At 39.6% G+C, this 17,093-nt stretch overlaps 1 protein-coding gene across 34 annotated transcripts in view; it reads right to left on the bottom strand.

The window, feature by feature from the left end:
- The window catches only part of ATP2B2 (ATPase plasma membrane Ca2+ transporting 2), a 429,829-nt gene that overhangs the window by 33,329 nt on the left and 379,407 nt on the right, over positions 1-17,093 (bottom strand). For all 34 annotated transcript variants that reach the window (XM_074602513.1, XM_074602506.1, XM_074602514.1 and 31 more), the window contains 4 exons: positions 13,553-13,732; positions 12,432-12,519; positions 5,357-5,463; positions 4,422-4,613 (listed from right to left, as the gene is read on the bottom strand). In XM_074602513.1, the coding sequence (XP_074458614.1) occupies positions 4,422-4,613; positions 5,357-5,463; positions 12,432-12,519; positions 13,553-13,732 (567 nt within the window). The remainder of the gene's footprint in view (positions 1-4,421; positions 4,614-5,356; positions 5,464-12,431; positions 12,520-13,552; positions 13,733-17,093) is intronic.

The following is a 17,093-nucleotide window of genomic DNA, read 5'->3' as shown; positions in this document are numbered from 1 at the left end:
CAAAGAAGAACCCTCACCGAGTCCATCAAGGGCTCTGCAAAAATGATACTCAGAGAATGAGGTCAGAATGTAAGAGTTTCTCTCTCATAAATCCATTGGAAAAAGAAAGTATTGACTTAACCTGAGGTAATGGCTGCTAAACAGAAAGGACAATTATATGCAAACTGGTCAAGATAACCACAACCTGATCATTTTAAAAGCATGTAACGGGCAACACAGAGGAGGAAGCAAGAGGTAAATGAACTAGACTAACGGAAAAGTAAGGTGAATTAATACAGCTGAGCTGCCCTGCGCCACACCAGCTGCACTGACATGGGCGTAGCAGAAATAACAGCTGGGATCTCACAGGTGGGTGCTGTGGACAGACTGGACACAAAACTGAGAGCACCAGTGCAGCCCCAGATGGAGCGATCCAGCTTTTCATCAGAGACTTCTTTAAGCTTGGCTTTCTTGTGTGACCTACATCTCAGAGTTGTGTAATTATAGAATCACAACACAGAAGTTCACTATTAGTTGAAAATTTGGAACTCTTGGCTTATCCATTGAGCTGCTGTAAATTGGAAGAGGGCCTGATATAAGTTGGATCCCTGTGAGGGCAGCAGCCACGCTAAACTTGCCAACAGGTGACACTGTGTCTGTAATTCCTGTGCTGCTCAGAATATCATTTCTGTTACCTTAACATGACTTCACGCTGGGCCCGATGACAGAGAATACTGAATGACCATTTGCATTGGTCCCATTTAGTCTGCATAATAACTTCTTTAATAGCCCACTGCTACTCCTTTGTAATCCATATGTAACAATGGAGTAGCATGTAGGGTCCCCTACGCTTTGTACATGTAGTTAAACATCTATTGAAACAGCAAACTAAAAACCAAAAATAACAGATATCGTAGATATTCCCTCTAACAGCAGCACCTTGCTGAAGTACGCTTTGGGTAGATAAATAATAAAATAACATTTGCTTAAGATTAACAGAATTAGGCTAAACAGTAGATCTCTGAAGTGGAATTGGCAAGGACACTGATTTTATTTATGTATTTGAGAAAAAAAAAAGCAGCAGATCCTTAAAAAGACCACTAATGGTCACAGGCTCTACCTAATATTTTTATTAAAGCTCTCCATGGCACTCCTAAGGTGCTCTGGACCAAACAAATCGGCTCCTGTGTGACAATGCATTCTCTGGGCGCTCCTTGGCGGTCTAGTTTCACTCCTAATAGTACTCACACAGCTGGATCCTTTCATTAATAGAGTTGCTGGGGTTCACCAGGAGCCCTGCAGTGACAGGACCATGTATTTACACGCACACCGATGCAACTGCAGGATCAAGACTGAATAAAGTCTATCTAGTTGCAAAGCACAAGCCAGGTGTTAAAAAAAAAAAAAAAAGAGAGATAAACCAGAGATTTTATTATCTTTGCACTTCCTTTAAGCACAAACAGTAGAAACACCAAAAAGAGTAGCTAAGTGTAAGAGACGCTTCATACTCAAAGCATCCCCGTATGCTGGTTCTGAATTGCAGAACAGATTTTTTGCGAGGTGACATTAAGAAGCATGAAATAAATGTTACTACCTACATAGACCTCTTCTCATTCTAGATGTGATGAAATATCACTAAAAGGGTAGCCTGTGTAATATTCATTAACCTGAACTAAAATTATATTCTGTGTGTCAAAGAAAGCCAAACTGGCTACCTAAAAGCAAATTAAAATCCATTCCAATGTGGACCTCCTTTATATCCATTCTGAAGGTCACAGAAAGCTGTGGTGCCTTCTGGAAACCATGGATTTTAGCTTCATTTGTTTGTTAAGAACTTAAATGTTTCAGTCAAAATAATAACTTAAGACCTGTGTACAGTTTTACAGACCTAGATCTATGTGTGTGCACCTAGCCTGTCGGATGCAAGGGTTTTTTGGTATATTCATGCATTTTGTGCTAACGCTATTTTCATAGCAACCAGAGGCTACAGTATGTTCTCAAGTGTAATTTTTAGTGAAGCTTATGAGCCAAACAAACACAGTGCCCTTTCACTGGCTAGAGTATTTGAGTCAAAGCCTAACATAATGATGTTCATTCGTAAGGCGAGATCCGTCTTGAACGAGACAGAGCTGGAAGCTGCTGGAGATTATCAGCACTCAGGCCGTTGAGTGTAAACAGAGCTACAATGGAAATAACTGCTGCCTTTTGGCTACAGTTTCAATTTTAGCTCCTTTCAGAACTCTTCCTCTGGGTTTGCATTTTTACTGCCAAATTAAGGAATTGCGTAAGAATCCAGGAATTCTAGAAGGTGTACGTTAAAACCTGTAAACAGGGACAACAGACTTGAGAGGCCCAGTGATGGTCTTACGGACCACGGGGGCAATACAGATGCACTGGGCCTGACCCAAATCCTTCCAGAAGCCAATGGAATGACTGAAGGGATGAAGCAAGCTCTGGAATTAGACAGGGGAATATGCTTGTGCTGATCATGCACTACACATGCACTTAGACTTGATTTAAAATAGTCTTTGCACCATTTCAGTAATGTTTAGCCTCTTCAAGAATAAACCAGAAATTCCTTAGTTAACAAATAGGAACAAATTAACAAATATATTTCCCTTCATGCTTTCACAAAGCCATTGAAAAAATGCTGGACACAAATAAAAAAAAAATCACCATAAATGTTAGTAGGCAGCGATTGAATGTCTATAAAACAGGGTCTTCAAAGGAAGCACTCATCTCAGTTCCAATTATAGTATTCTTACCACTTTGCTTTAGCTTTTTTTTTTTTCTATACGGTTTTGTACCACTAAGAAAAATCCAGGAGGATTGGCCTTCCAGACTTTTAGTCCTTACTCACATACCTTCTGTTACCAGCAACAATCACTTCACAGCTAAACATTTTCTCAATATGCTTGGAAATATTTCCCAAGATAAAAGGAAAAAGTTATCCAACTTCTGCCTCAACACCAATAACTCTGTCCTGTAGCACAGGCCCAACTGTGCCAACAAGGCGCCCTCAAGACCCGGGGCAGTCTAGCACTTACGGGCTCACAACTTTCACTTCTTGGAAAACACGTGAACTGAGGTTTCCGTGCTTCCTTTCTACAGAATAAAATAGGTATTTGTTAAGATCACTTCCGCCTGGTCCAAAAGCAGGCACTTCCGATGTCCCCGCGCATCCCAGCCCCAGCACCAGCCTCATGCTCACTGAGCCCAGGGCAGCCGAATACCTGGTCTCTGCCCGGCTGGAGCCCGGTGCCAGCAGGAGCTGGCAGCTGCAGACTCCTCGTGTGCAGCAGAAAAAAAAGCCTCTGAATGTCAGTCAAGGCTTAGGAGAAGTTTGATCTCATGGTGGTGTAAAGGTACCTGGGTTTCTGCTTTCAACTATCAATTCCATGATTACAATGTAAGTTTACCCTGGAGCAGAGGTAATGAGTTATTCATTGTTTTGCTCAGGCGTGCATGAGGTGAAATTTCCCTGCTGAAACAGGTATGTGCATCTGCGTGGAGCACAAGGCTGGGAAGCATCAGCTTTCCCACAGCGCGTCTCAATCAAAGGAGGCATTTTGTAACAGCACCTGTCTGCAGCATCTGAAATATGCATTATTTGAGGGAGTGACAGCACTGAAACCTGCATGTTTTGCTATTTTCTAGTGAAGGAAAAAACCTCATACTATACTAAATACATCCTGTTTTCTCTCCAGGGAAAAGAAAACTTAACTTTATTATCAAAAAGTAGTAATTTGAAGGGAAAAAAAATGTGGTTTGCTTTCACATATGCTTTTTGTAAAAGACCTAGATGTTGCATGTACGCCAGGATCGCAATGAGGGATTAATGTAGAGGGAGAAAAAGAGATGAAAGCCCAACTGTATGTGCCATTTAATTGGTTTGTCATTTGCATCTGAAATTAAAAGGAATTGCCTGAAAGCTACAAAATAGTTTTATCAATCAAAAAGCTCCCCTGCTGGGATTACTTCTGTGTGTCAGTACCACTCTCTTGAAAATAATAATCTCATTCCACAATCCATCACGAACTATATATTTAGTAGTGAAATATTCTGAGAGGAAAAGGCAGAGACACATAACCTCTTCCTTCTCCCAGTCCCTGACATTTTCTGTCCTATCTTCACAGGCTCTGTCACGACAATAATATGTAATCAAAACCAGGGTGCTGTATGGAGGCAGCACAAAAACTAGCAGCTCCCAAAAGCAATTTTCTTCCAGGAGACGATAGAATAGTGCGCTTCCTTATGCCAACAGCTATTTAACATCGAGCAGCTTGATCCTAAATACACTCTTACTGCTCAGAGGAATTTCAGAAAGCATACTTTCTGTTGTACGAAGTAAGAATCAGATGGAAGTCACCATTACGTAAAAGCAAGAGTAGCTTGGTAGGATTTGGCCCCATACTTCAAGCAATGCCTGACGTTAACCTTACCTGGGTAATGCAGGCTCCAGTGAAAGCCACAATCACGGCCACAATGTTAACGGTGAGCTGGAACTGCAGGAACTTGGAGATACTGTCGTAGACGTTACGTCCCCACATTACAGCCTTCACAATGCTACTGAAATTGTCATCTGTTAGGATGATGTCTGAGGCTTCCTTCGCAACATCTGTCCCAGCGATACCCTGGAAAAAATGAATTGTGAATAAAACTACCTACTAGAAAGTACAGAGACAGAATACAAATCTTCATACCCGTTCAAAGTCCACAGTTATGCAGAGACTCCCCAGCATAGTAACAGTGACTGCTGAGTATATTCTGCATTTTATATTTGCCAGGAAGTTAGCTAATTTGGCCTATTTTTGAAAGTGAATAAGGACGCAGAAAAGGGAATTGATAGAGTGCAGTGTAACTCATGTGATGATAGTTTTGAGTGTTTTAAATTATCAGCTTAATGACTACCAATCTTCTGAGTTATTTTTATCATTGATGATATTTTATTAATATGCATGAACAGAATTGCTAACAAAAATTAGAATTGTGTATCTTAATATATAGTCTAGTATATTAACGTCTTCAGAGTCAGAGTACGTTGGGAAGACATCTTTACCAACAGTGATGGATTTTACCAAAGCAAAATAGTACTCCACTGCTGTGAAGAACAGAGATGTTTTTTCTGTATTGGCACAAAATTCCACAAATAGCCAATATATTCGACAAAATATTGAAAAAGTATCATAACCAGCAATACCCGTGAATCTAATATAGTAAATTAAAGGATTCTGAAGCAACATAACTTGCCCCCTCCATATGTTGCTTCACTGGCAAGTAATAACTAAGCAACTTTCTCAACAGTGAATGAACGAAAAACCTCTTAACAGCAAATTTATAATAACCCAAACATCAGTAAACATGCTCAAGATTATACCATTGCAAAGCCAACATCAGCTTTCTTAAGTGCTGGTCCATCGTTGGTTCCATCACCAGTCACAGCTACAACCTGCCTCTGCTCCACCTGGGTGCTGTCAATAATACCTGCAAAAAATGCACATGCGTGTGTATACATACATAGATAAAAAATAATTAGCAAGATAAACCTTCCCTCTAAAAAACACCAGGATCTGTGTAGTATGTATTACGTAAGACTGCATAATACCACCCAAGTCTTACAGAGATTAACAGAGTTGATCTTTAAGGAAAATAATGATGGAAGCAGTGTCATCACTACTAGGCACTACTAGACGTCACTAGTAGAATTCACACAAAGTTCTGATCCTGCATCATCAAAACATCAACAAAACTTGCATAGACTTGAAAGGGCATGAGATCAGCTCTTTATGTTCTTTTGGAAGATTTCTACTATTTAAAATGATGTGTCACAGTAAACCCATTTCAGCCCAGCTCTCTGATTAAACATCAGTGGAAAGGATTTGCCAAAGACTTTAAATTCACACTTAAAGCTCTCCTAAACCAGGACTGAACTGTAATATCTGCATTACTGGGATGCCTTCTGGCAATCAGTTTAACCTAAAGATAACAAATGCCATTGAAGAATTTTATTTAGCTGGAGCCAAATTAGCATTTTAACAGACATGTTCAATTCTGCCAAACAATGAGTAAGACGACACAAAATAATTCTTTAAATTCTGGAGCCAAACATTTTAATAAATAGACATAATAAAATAATTTCTACTTTCATTTTGAGATCATTTGAGAAAGGGAAGCATTTTTCACTCGCTGAATCAAGTTCCACACAACTAGCCTGCAGGGAAGTATTTTCCACTTATGCAGATGGGCAGAGTAGAGAAAAGAAGAAAGAATTTGTCTAAGGTTACAGAAGCAGCCCTGGTTTTTTAACAGGATGGGGATTATTCACCATCCGTGTTTTTATTTCCATGTCAGAGTCCATTTGAATATGGGTCCAGAATACAGGACTGTTGTGTGGGATACAAGAACACCTCTCCATATTAGTAACTTAGCGCAGGGAAATGACAGAGTTCCTTTTGCTAACACATTTTGCACAAAGACATAGCCTCTAAAAACAATTATCAAAACCTACCCAGTGTGAAAAGCTTTCATTCTACTCTGGAAAAAAATAACTCCCACATCAGATAACTAACCAGAAATAGGAAATTGCAGATTACAGAGCAATAGCTGCCTCTTGGCAAGGTTCAGGCTTATCAGACACACAGACGATTGCAGAGCAGTATGGAAACAGCCAGTCTCCTCTATTCTTCAGTCTTATGAAAATCAGGAAAAAAACTTTACACTTTCTCTTGGCAGTATGAACTCAAATAAGTGGCACATTATTCTGATAAGATCTTATAATTAGAGCTTTCAATTTGTTGGGGTGATTTGCCTTTGTTATTTCTAAATAAACAGGAACATCAGCTGCCATTACTGTCAAAAGCATTTATCTTGGTCTTCCCTTCTTGTTATTAACGCACCCTTTGATGTTAAATTAATAGTTTCAAACTTCTGAAAAAAATTCGTTAAAACCCCTGACACGTCACAGTATTAACTGCTCCAAACAGGCAGACAGCATCCTCTCACAACTGGATTCCAAATGGAAGCACAATCCAAATCAAGTTGAAAAGGCTCTAAGAAATGACCTCCTAATAGATAGCGCTCGAACGTCAGTGACTGCACTACCCAAGTGCCCTGCATCAGCCAGTTGCTGGATGCGGCTAAGTCATTTACAAGCTTTAGTAGTCATTTTTATCCCTAAAAGCAAACTATGCAGCCAGGATAAGCCCAGCGCCCTCCAGAGCATAGAACTGCATAACCAGCAGCCATGGAAAAGGAGAGAGAAACTGGTTTCGGTTACCATCAGCATCTCAGCCACACACCTCACGGCACTGACCACGGCTGGTGTCACCAGGAACATGTCGATGCATGGCCCAATAGAACACGGATGGACTTCAGTGCTATTCATAGCAAGAGAGAAGATCTTTGCGGAACTTTCGTTTGTATGCCAGACAAATTTCTAAAATGGAGCAGTAGTGATTATTTGGGATTCAGAGGATTTATCAGAGCTATACTTAGGCTCCCTGACTTCTGCACGCTCCATTTAATCTGCTCCTCCTCCTCCCTTCCTCACATTTCTGAATGCTTCTCTGCTTTCCAGCACTTGCCCCCTTCCCAACCACATTTACTTTTAGGTTTTGGGGTGGTTGTTTTTTTTTTCTTTCTTTGATATAATTCTGTTAATAGTTGTGATATGGTTTCACCTCAAGAATTTCCTTCAGTATCGACTAACATGCCTGCATAGATTTTACAAACAACATTAAGGAGAGCAAACGGAAGAGGGATGCCTAGGAAGGGTCACCCCTCTGCAGTCTTGAGCTGTGGACAACTACTGCTTCAGTGAGCAGGGACGAACGTCAGTAAGGGCATGACCTGACAGACTGCCAATAAAGAGAATGCCCGTTTCTTTAACATCTACTGGCCTTTCCACTCATTCAAAACAGCTAAAAAGAAGCTTCAGTATTAATTAGTCATGTCCAACAGACAGGAAATTTCTTCAAGACAGACTGCTTTACTCCAGTTGAAAGCTTACATACAGTATTTTAATAAAAACAGCTCTGCAAGGTAGAGCCGGGGATTTCCTAAAACTCAGCAAAGCTTCCTCCCAGAACGGCCTCTGCTGTTTCACTGGCCTGTTCCCTCATCTCAAGCTGTTTGGCCACGACTTTCCGCTGTCAAAACAAATTTTATCCAACAGCCACAGGAATACACCTAGAGCTTAACGTTACAGTGCGCTCCACGTGCCGATTCCGCTGATGCTGCAGGAATCTGGGGAGGAGTCATGTGTCTTACATAAGGCATGACTTTTTCAGAGCCAGCAGCTTGTTTCTGATGAGGGAAAAGAGCATATTTAAACAACTATGTATAGCTCTATCAAGAGGGGCACTATATGCACAAGCTTGATACAAAAGGTACCAGCACTGCATACACAGCTGAAAGTGAAATATATCCTGTGTCTCCCACCTCCCTCCCTTCGCATTAAGCAAGCATTAAATCAAGCCCACTCAGGACAATAATATAAAGAACATTAACCAACGATGCGTCTCCCATTTCTTTCACAAGGAGCTACCTGTACCCATGGCTCAGAGCAAAAACGTCAAGTATAGCTTTGAGTTCTCCCTTTATTGCCACTTTATTTAAACGATTCTTACTTCCACTGTCACCCTTAGAGTCACATCAGTGGCTTGTTCTGGGAGAGAAAAATTCCTGATTTAGGTATTTCCTTCCGTCCCAACCGATTAACTCAAAACAGGCAGACAGGAAAAACTTAGCTCCAGGAGAGCATTTCACAGGTGCACACCAATTCAGGTGCTACTGATGCAGGAAAGTGGATCACCCTACATGCTTACACATAATTATATTTCTTTGACAAGTTAAACATAGACAGATGCAGTCCCGTTCTGCTTCTTTTTTAATACTTCCAAACTTTTTGAAGCTCCCTGTTCATGTAACAAGAATTTAGAATGTCTGTCTGAAAGAGAAAATTTAAATTCAACTTCAGCTACAAGCCTAAGTATGTGCAGGATCAGAGCTTTAAAGGTTAACATAGGAGTGTTACAAACATTACAGAGAGCATTGGTAATTGTTCAGTGAATAGTACTCCACAAAGTACATGGTATTAGAACACAGAGGGGGACATGGCTAAAACACGCGGATTTCCGTACCAAGCACATACCACCAACAGGCTCTGTATTGTACGACCGAAACGCTACCGGGGAACCTTGAAGGCATCAGTGCCTCCCACAAAGGTCCACTCAACACAGGCTACAGAGACCTAAGTGGTATTTACAGAGGATAAAACTCGAGGTTCAAGTGCAGTGTACCTCCTGCTTCCTTTAAACTATTTTTATGTTCACCGCTTCAGAGAAGCGTTGGTTGAAGCTGACTTTTCACACGGTGGAACAAGCCAACTTTCTGAGTATTTCTTCATATGAATTTGAATAAAAATAAATATTAAAATTGTTTCTCAAATGGAGATAAAAACCACTTGCAATTTGCAACATGCTGATATTTAAGCTTGGAATTTCAATTATTACACTCTTCTTTGTTTTTATTATTCTACCGACCCGTATGGTATGTCCACATTACTGAGGTCATACATACAATACCATCCGATGCAATAATAGTGGAAATATTTTAGTAATTAAGGTTAATTAATAAAACTGGTTTCTTCTTTAAAGTTCCCTTTCTGCTTGATAATATATCAGCCTTACATGTGAATAGACGAGCCAGTTTTAATATCACTCAAAAATAATTCCAGCCTAATTTAAACAGATTGGAAAGCACAGCTTCTCTACCTGGTAAACTGAATATTTATTTCATCTTCTCTAAACCTTCTGATAAGAAGATGACGCTATTTCCCATCAGTACTAAACAGTTGCTTCCCACAGTATTTTAAAAAACAGCACGACAATATTGAAGTATTTCAGCAATAATGTTATAAGGACACATAAGTATAAATAATACATATTTCTATTTGTTATATTTGAAATAGGGTAAAAAATATGAAATTACACTAACGGATGTCATAAAATCCATCAGAAATTGTTTCAATTGGATTGAGATATCTAACATTTTGCTTCCCTGAAACAGCTTGTGATGAGAAACCATTTTGCCTTTTTTCCAATCTACCTCTACTTCAAAGCCATAAATATTTGAGAGAAACGGTCTGCACGGCCTGAAATGCTGAAGCATGCCTTTCTCTAGTCCCTTAGCAGTAGTAAAAACAAAAATGCAAAATAAAAATGATCCTTTTGCTGGGTGGGATTGTGCTATGTTAAGGAGAAAAAAATATTCCCTCCAGCAGCTGTATGTCATTAAAAATTACATATCAAAAAAAGTTTATTTTGTGATGTGTGGTTTTACCCTAGAGCAGATAGAATACATCAAAGAAGAGAAAATCCTCTCGATCCCTCAAGTGTCTGAGAAAAACATAACATTCTAACAAGAGGCCCAAAACTAGTGAACGTTTAAATAGTTTCTTGTAACTTTTAATGGCCCTTGGAGTATTACCAGCCAAAAAATTGCATCATGATTTTCCACAGACTTGTTCTTGAACTTTGTTGGATACTTAATTGCTCTATCATTTGACCTTGCCCCATCTTTAAAACATTAATTGTATTAGTTGCATAAGGCATGCGGTAGTTGTAAGTATCTTTTGGATTGTCAAAGGGCATATGCTATAAAACATCAATAATTTGTTGCTTATTTTTCTTCAGCTCTCTATTGATTTCATTTTCTCTGGCAAAGGTTTCATTTTCCTCTTAAGGGAAAATCCTGAATGATTCAAATGAGTACTCCCAAGGGACTTATTTAATCCACTTAATGAAACACAAATTGTTATGTGTTTCTGAAACAAATACACTATTAGGCTGTACAATTCATGTCCTCTAACAGCTATAAGATAATATTTTATATGCACCAGGGAAGTGAGGAGACTTCAGCTAACTTCGTGCTGTTTTAATACTGACCTATGGAGCTAATAACCGTGTTGTCCAAACCAATGGTCTCCAAACCTTTTCAACTGTGAACATCTGTTGGCAAAATCCTTTTGAGCACACAACCCCCAAATATGTATATTATTTATAAATTATACATATGTACTACTGTACTAATATATTATGTACATTGTAACACATACACTAGAAAAGGATGGGATAGAGAGGGGACCATCCCTGACGTGTGTGCACCCCCCTTCAGAGACCACTGGCCTAAACAGCGGCTGGAGGGGGTGAGTAAGAGCAGTATGCCCCCACCGTGCCTGGGCTTAGAAGACAGCCTAGTTCTCCTGCATGATCCACGCTTCCGGAGCTCCTCACATACACTGCTCCCAATCCCAGAGGACCCAACTGATCCAATCTTCAAATTCACAAGTCATTTAGACATTTGACGGACTGCTCAAAAGGCTTTGTAATCAGTCATGCGTGGAGTCACATCAATAAAACCTTGCCATACCAAAAAGGCAGATCCGGAAATGATTTCCTACCTAAATATGAATTATTATTTAAGTAGGCACCCAGCTGGAAACATGTAACTGATGAGCTGGATGATCTTATCTTAGCACCTCCAAGAATTGCTAAGAGCGTCTCCAGACTTTCTAGGGCCTTAGCAAAATAATCCAGTTGTTTCTTCGTCAGTGTGAGTTACAGATATGAAAAAGGCTTTATAAAGAAAACTCCAAACAAATCCCCCTTTTATAGAGCATTCCATCTGCAGACAGTACGGCAAGAGAATAGCATTTGTATGGTGCGGTTTTTATAGGACAAAACCAGACTAAAAATACCCCCGGAAATCTAAAGGAAGCCAATACAAATCATACAATTAGTGAGCCTCTAGGAAAACAGAATTGGCTTAAAATACGTATCTCCATTCATGTAACGCTGAAGAGGCAGGTCCTAGTTAATCTCCAACAACTGCTATCGTAACATGGAAAGTTTTTTTTTATCTTGGAATACTCTTTAGAAATAATTGTGGGAGAACCGATGCACTTGAGTGAGTGACTTTACTCTAAATGAGCTTGTTATTGGTTTCTTCATAAAGGGGTACAGAAAAGACTACAAAATCTATGCCCCCTCTTGTGTATCTGAAGAACAACCTATTTCTCAACAATATTTTCTTTCTGACCAGCAAGCACACATTTTCCCTTCCCAGCTAAATCCTCACTCTAGTCCGGTTAAAAGTCACACAAGGCAAATATGCGATTGCCTACATCTACTTGCCAGACACCTTATTGGTATTTCTGTTATTCCTGCCAACCAGTTTCCTATCATCTTTCATTTGAAGGCTCAGGTAGAACGCAAACACGAGAGACACAGTTACTGACAAAACTTCCTTGCATTGTGTACAGATGTGCAATTAAAGGTAAAAACTCAGGTATGTTTGTAACAGCAACATTTTTACGATGCAGATGATGTGCCGAACATGATTGAGTAACTTTGGGATTAATGACACACACACGTGAAGGTAGATTCACGCACCTTTCACCAAAGTGTGCTTGTCTGTGGGAGATGAGCGAGCAAGCACTCGAAGCTTTGGCCAGATTTTGTCAATCCGCTCTTGCTCAATCTGGAGGGGGGAACACAGAAAAAAAACCCAAACCAGTAAAACTGTTAGCCCATGATGAGCAAAATGCAAAATATATTTCCATCCATATGTCAGATGATTCACTTCACTACTCAGATCTGCAACTTTTCTTCAAAAGCACGGAAAAATTATAACAGCTATCAATGCTGCAAATGAAGGCAAGGCCAAAAAAGGCAGTTTAGTACTACCAAAGCTCAGCTGTTGGCTAACACAGGTAAATTTGCCATAGTGTCTCATCAGCCTTAGCATCTTTACGGATAATTCCACTCAGAATCGTGACTCTAGACATAGGGTAGTGGAGTTTTGTAAAGCTGATCAAGCACGTTTATAAGTAAAAGTGTGTTGTTCTAGTCTACACGTGCATCCAAGTTCTTCACTTCATTTTGTCACCAGCAATGGCAGAATTTTCTCTGTATACCAATAGCGACTAGGAGAAAGGATTCCAGCAATTGATGCAAGGAGTAAACGACTGTGTCCGTTCATTAGTGACGGACTCAAAGGCACAGCACAGAGTTTGTTTTTTTAAAGCTAACATCAGTAGCCCGTGTGTTAGCTCCATCTGTTATGAGGAGTTAAAAATCTTCCAAAGAACAGATTAATTTATGCAAATCACTGGAGTGAGTGGATATAGCAGTACATTAGGTAAAGTGGTATAAAATAAAGAAATGAGAGGAGCTCTCAGTCCAGATTGCATTTTTATGAGACAGACCTGCAAACTGCTGTTGAGTTCCTTCTCCTCTGTGCTAACAAACCTGCTTTTAACGTGCTTGGTTTTGATTTCTTATAGACTAGTGCTATGCACATGAAACTGACAGTGGCTCTGCATCGGGAAAAGGCTGCATTTTCAATGGCACTTTGAATTGCAAAAGGCTAGCAACAGAAAGAAGTAGCAACCTCTCCAAGCAGTCTTTACTGATATGAGGTACACATCAGTGCAGCAGAGACAACATGTCAGTGTTCTCGCCTTTTTTAAATAACATATTCGTAATATGGATGGATTTAGTATATGAACTACCTCTCCCTTCTCATTTCGGATCCTTCTGTTAAACTCTTTCCCTTCAAGGCAGAGAAAGTCTTCTCCCGGATGAATGATTCCACATTTTATGGCAATGGCACGTGCTGTGTTGATGTTGTCTCCAGTGACCATGCGGACTGTAATTCCAGCTCGCTGGCACTTCCTTATGGCTTCTGGGACCTAAAAAGCAATACAACAGGAAAGAAAATTCCTAGGTGAGAGACAAAATATGTCAGGTGTTTCCCATGAGAATATTCTGAGGCTAAGAAATTTATGAAGGAAAAAGAGAACTCAGACATGTTACGGCATACCACAGCTGCCTGAGCGCTACGGCACTGAGGTTACGCCCCAGGAAAGACAGATCTTGTATCAAGAAGCACACAAACCGTTTGTTAGATCAGTTGCCTGAAGCTTCTCCTAACTTTAATAAAAAGGGTTGGTCTGCAGCTTTTTTGACCTTTAGCATCAAGGTACAGCATGCTGAACTTAACATACTCAACAGACGTGTAAAGATGAACTGAGAATACATGTATTTTGGGCAGAAAATGATCTGACTTCGGATCCAAACTCTCCTTTCAATAAGATTATCTAAAAAGTTATTATAATGTAGCACTATTACACTAATTCATGCATATCAATACATGGATATCAAAAGGTGGAATTCCTAAACATACAAGTTTAAAATTTCATGAACAATTTACATATTCTGAAACTGTAAAATAGAAACATGATTTCAGTTATGCTCCTTTCTGCATGAGACCAACTTTTCCTGCTGCAGAGTGTAAATACCAGTGAGAGAGAATTCAGTGTGTAACAGGGCCCACGAGATTAACGCAGAAGCTATACATTGAGACTGGGCATCATACACAGCTTATTTAAAAAAAAAGATTTATGCAATTAAAATGTATAAGAGCTAGGAAATTGATTCCTAATAATGAAATAAAGCTCTTTTAATAGAATTACTAGGGTATATGAAGTCAGTACCTATAGAAAGGCTACTTATGTATAGATCAATTTCAGATGGGGAAAAAAAATCTATTCCCTTAAACTGTATTATAATTAATGATAATTTATTAATTATTAATAAGTATCACTCTAACCAATGAGTGCTGTTTCATCATTATTAGGAAAGCATTATTTCTTCAAGGAAAAAAACCCCCAATATTATTTCACTTGGAAGAATAAGAAGTGTGTTTAACACTTCAAGAACCAAATAAAGAATTTTAAGAAACAAAAAAAATACTATTTAAGAGAGGGGATCAAAATGGCGACAATAGCAAAGCCTCACTAAAGCCTCGCTATATGGCACTGCCAGTTCAGTGCAGCTTGCTGATCACAACCTCTGTCAGAGATACAAGTGTACTCTAGAACTCAATGCCAATTAGAGTGGATTAATCTCACCCATTAGTCCAGAAACTATTACGAAAAGGAGCCCCCCCTACAACATTACACTGTTCATTTTGTGCATTTCTAGATATTTTAATTTTCTCTATAGCCGCAAGTATGTGACGCTGCTGAGGGCAGGACGTTGCCTTTTAGATGGCAAGCACTGCTCCAGTCCAGCGTGGCGAATGCTGGGCTGCTCCTGACTTCATGGGGCCAGAAAGGCTGTAGATCCTGGAATCCACGTTAGACTGAAATGATACACCTTTAAACGATATTGTACATATTCACTGATCAGAATAGTCATTATTAACTTCACACCACGTTTCTGCATCTTTATTAAAGGCAGTTGTGAAACTTCTGTCTTCCAAAACGCCTCACTGAACTAACACCTAATTGAGGCTCAGACTCAGACTTTTCCCATGACAACAAAGAAAACCACTCCACCCTCAGCCTGCGCCCAGGGAACGCACTGTTTGCAGAGTGACTCTCCGTCAATACGGATTACAGAACCAAGAGGAAAATTAAGGGACAGAGGTGTAACTTCCCATTTCCTCATCTCTACTAACTGAGAATATTCTTCCCACAAGTTGTATCCTGGAAACATTATTTGGACCTGAAGCCTTTTAACATTATGAAACAGACTTCTACGGGGAACATACAATCAGATTAAATCCATTACTTAAGCAAATGACTCCTGATTTACCCATTTTCCACATCAATAACCCTGACTGTATCCCACTTGCCAATTTGGAACGCCCTTTGCATCCACGCTTTAACTGTGGCGACCCTCGTGCATAGGATATGACAGATTTAGATGACTGTCTGTAAAACCAGAGTATGAGCCATGAAGGAGAAAAATAAATTACAGTGCAAACAGAAAAAAAAGTCTATTCCCATAAAGTGCCAGTCCTATTAAACAAGGTCATGGGAGGGCAACCTAGTTTCTAACACATCTCAAACTCACATATAACTAGAGAAATAATTCTGTTTTCCTCTTCTCTCATTTTTTTGGACAGCTGGTGGGTGGTATCTGATTTAATACTGTGTACAGTAATTACAGTTAAAATATTGTTCATATTTTTTTATTGCTGTAAGGAAGAAAGAGTGTTGGCAGACTGAGTGGGCAGTAGAAGCAGATATTTTCCATCAGTTTTTCAGAGCTTAAGTACACATTTTAAAATTTTCTGGTTTATCTTCTCTCTGCAAAGAAAACCTTCTAATGCCTGCATGCATGCAGAAACTAGCCAATGCAGGAATATCTATCAGAATCAGGTGACAAATAAGTAAGTGACATTTGGAAGTGATTTATGTTCATCTCCCAGAAATAACAGATTGTAGGCGTACATTGGCAAATGAGTATAAGCCAGTACAGGCTCATTAAAATCAATCCAGAAAGGCTGTCAAAATCAACAGAGAAATCTCTGCAGGAACAAGACATCATCCTATTTGTTCTTGTCTTTTATATTTATCAAAGAAAAAAAAAAAAACACAAAAAAAGAGATAAACATCAAGCAGGTAGCTGAGTGTTTGATAAAAACAGCTGCTCATAATGAATAAGCTAGTGACTGAATTAACCCAGGAATTACACAAAAGTCACGGGTGTCCAGTGGTTACACTCCACACAAAGCCGGTCAGCTGGCTGGGTATCGTTGAATAATTCATCCAAAGCATTTCTTTTAACGTACGGAGGAAATGCAAGTGCAAGAAAGCTCCCAGCAATACCATCAGCAGAGAAACCACGCCAGCATCGCACCACTGACGCTGCAGGCATTCACCTATTCCAACACTCCAAGGGCGCACCTGAGCAACGTGGAAACAAGGAGGCTACCATTCTGCACGTGTTGGCTCCAGCCATCGTCTCAGGGAAAAGGAAAACACTGAGCTATCCCCAGGAAAAGTGGGAATGTAATTTTAGGGAAGCTAAAGGCCGCCAGGATGGCGAAACTGGATCGTTCCATTGGAATTACCTAATCTATCACTTCTGTCAGAGTAAATTCTGATATCCATGAATACTGGGAATGTTAATAAAACACTTCCCACTTTAAAACAGTGAAAAGGGACAAGGAGGGAAAAAACCCAAATACCGAAGTCCCCAAACCCAACTGTAGGTATGACCAACATTTGGTAAAATTCTGAAATTATAAACATTTTATTG

This window comes from Larus michahellis, chromosome 10 (assembly GCF_964199755.1).
Source record: "Larus michahellis chromosome 10, bLarMic1.1, whole genome shotgun sequence".
Taxonomy (NCBI): domain Eukaryota; kingdom Metazoa; phylum Chordata; class Aves; order Charadriiformes; family Laridae; genus Larus; species Larus michahellis.
Note: the sequence above shows the minus strand (reverse complement) of the source record. Positions and strands in the feature narration are given on the sequence as shown.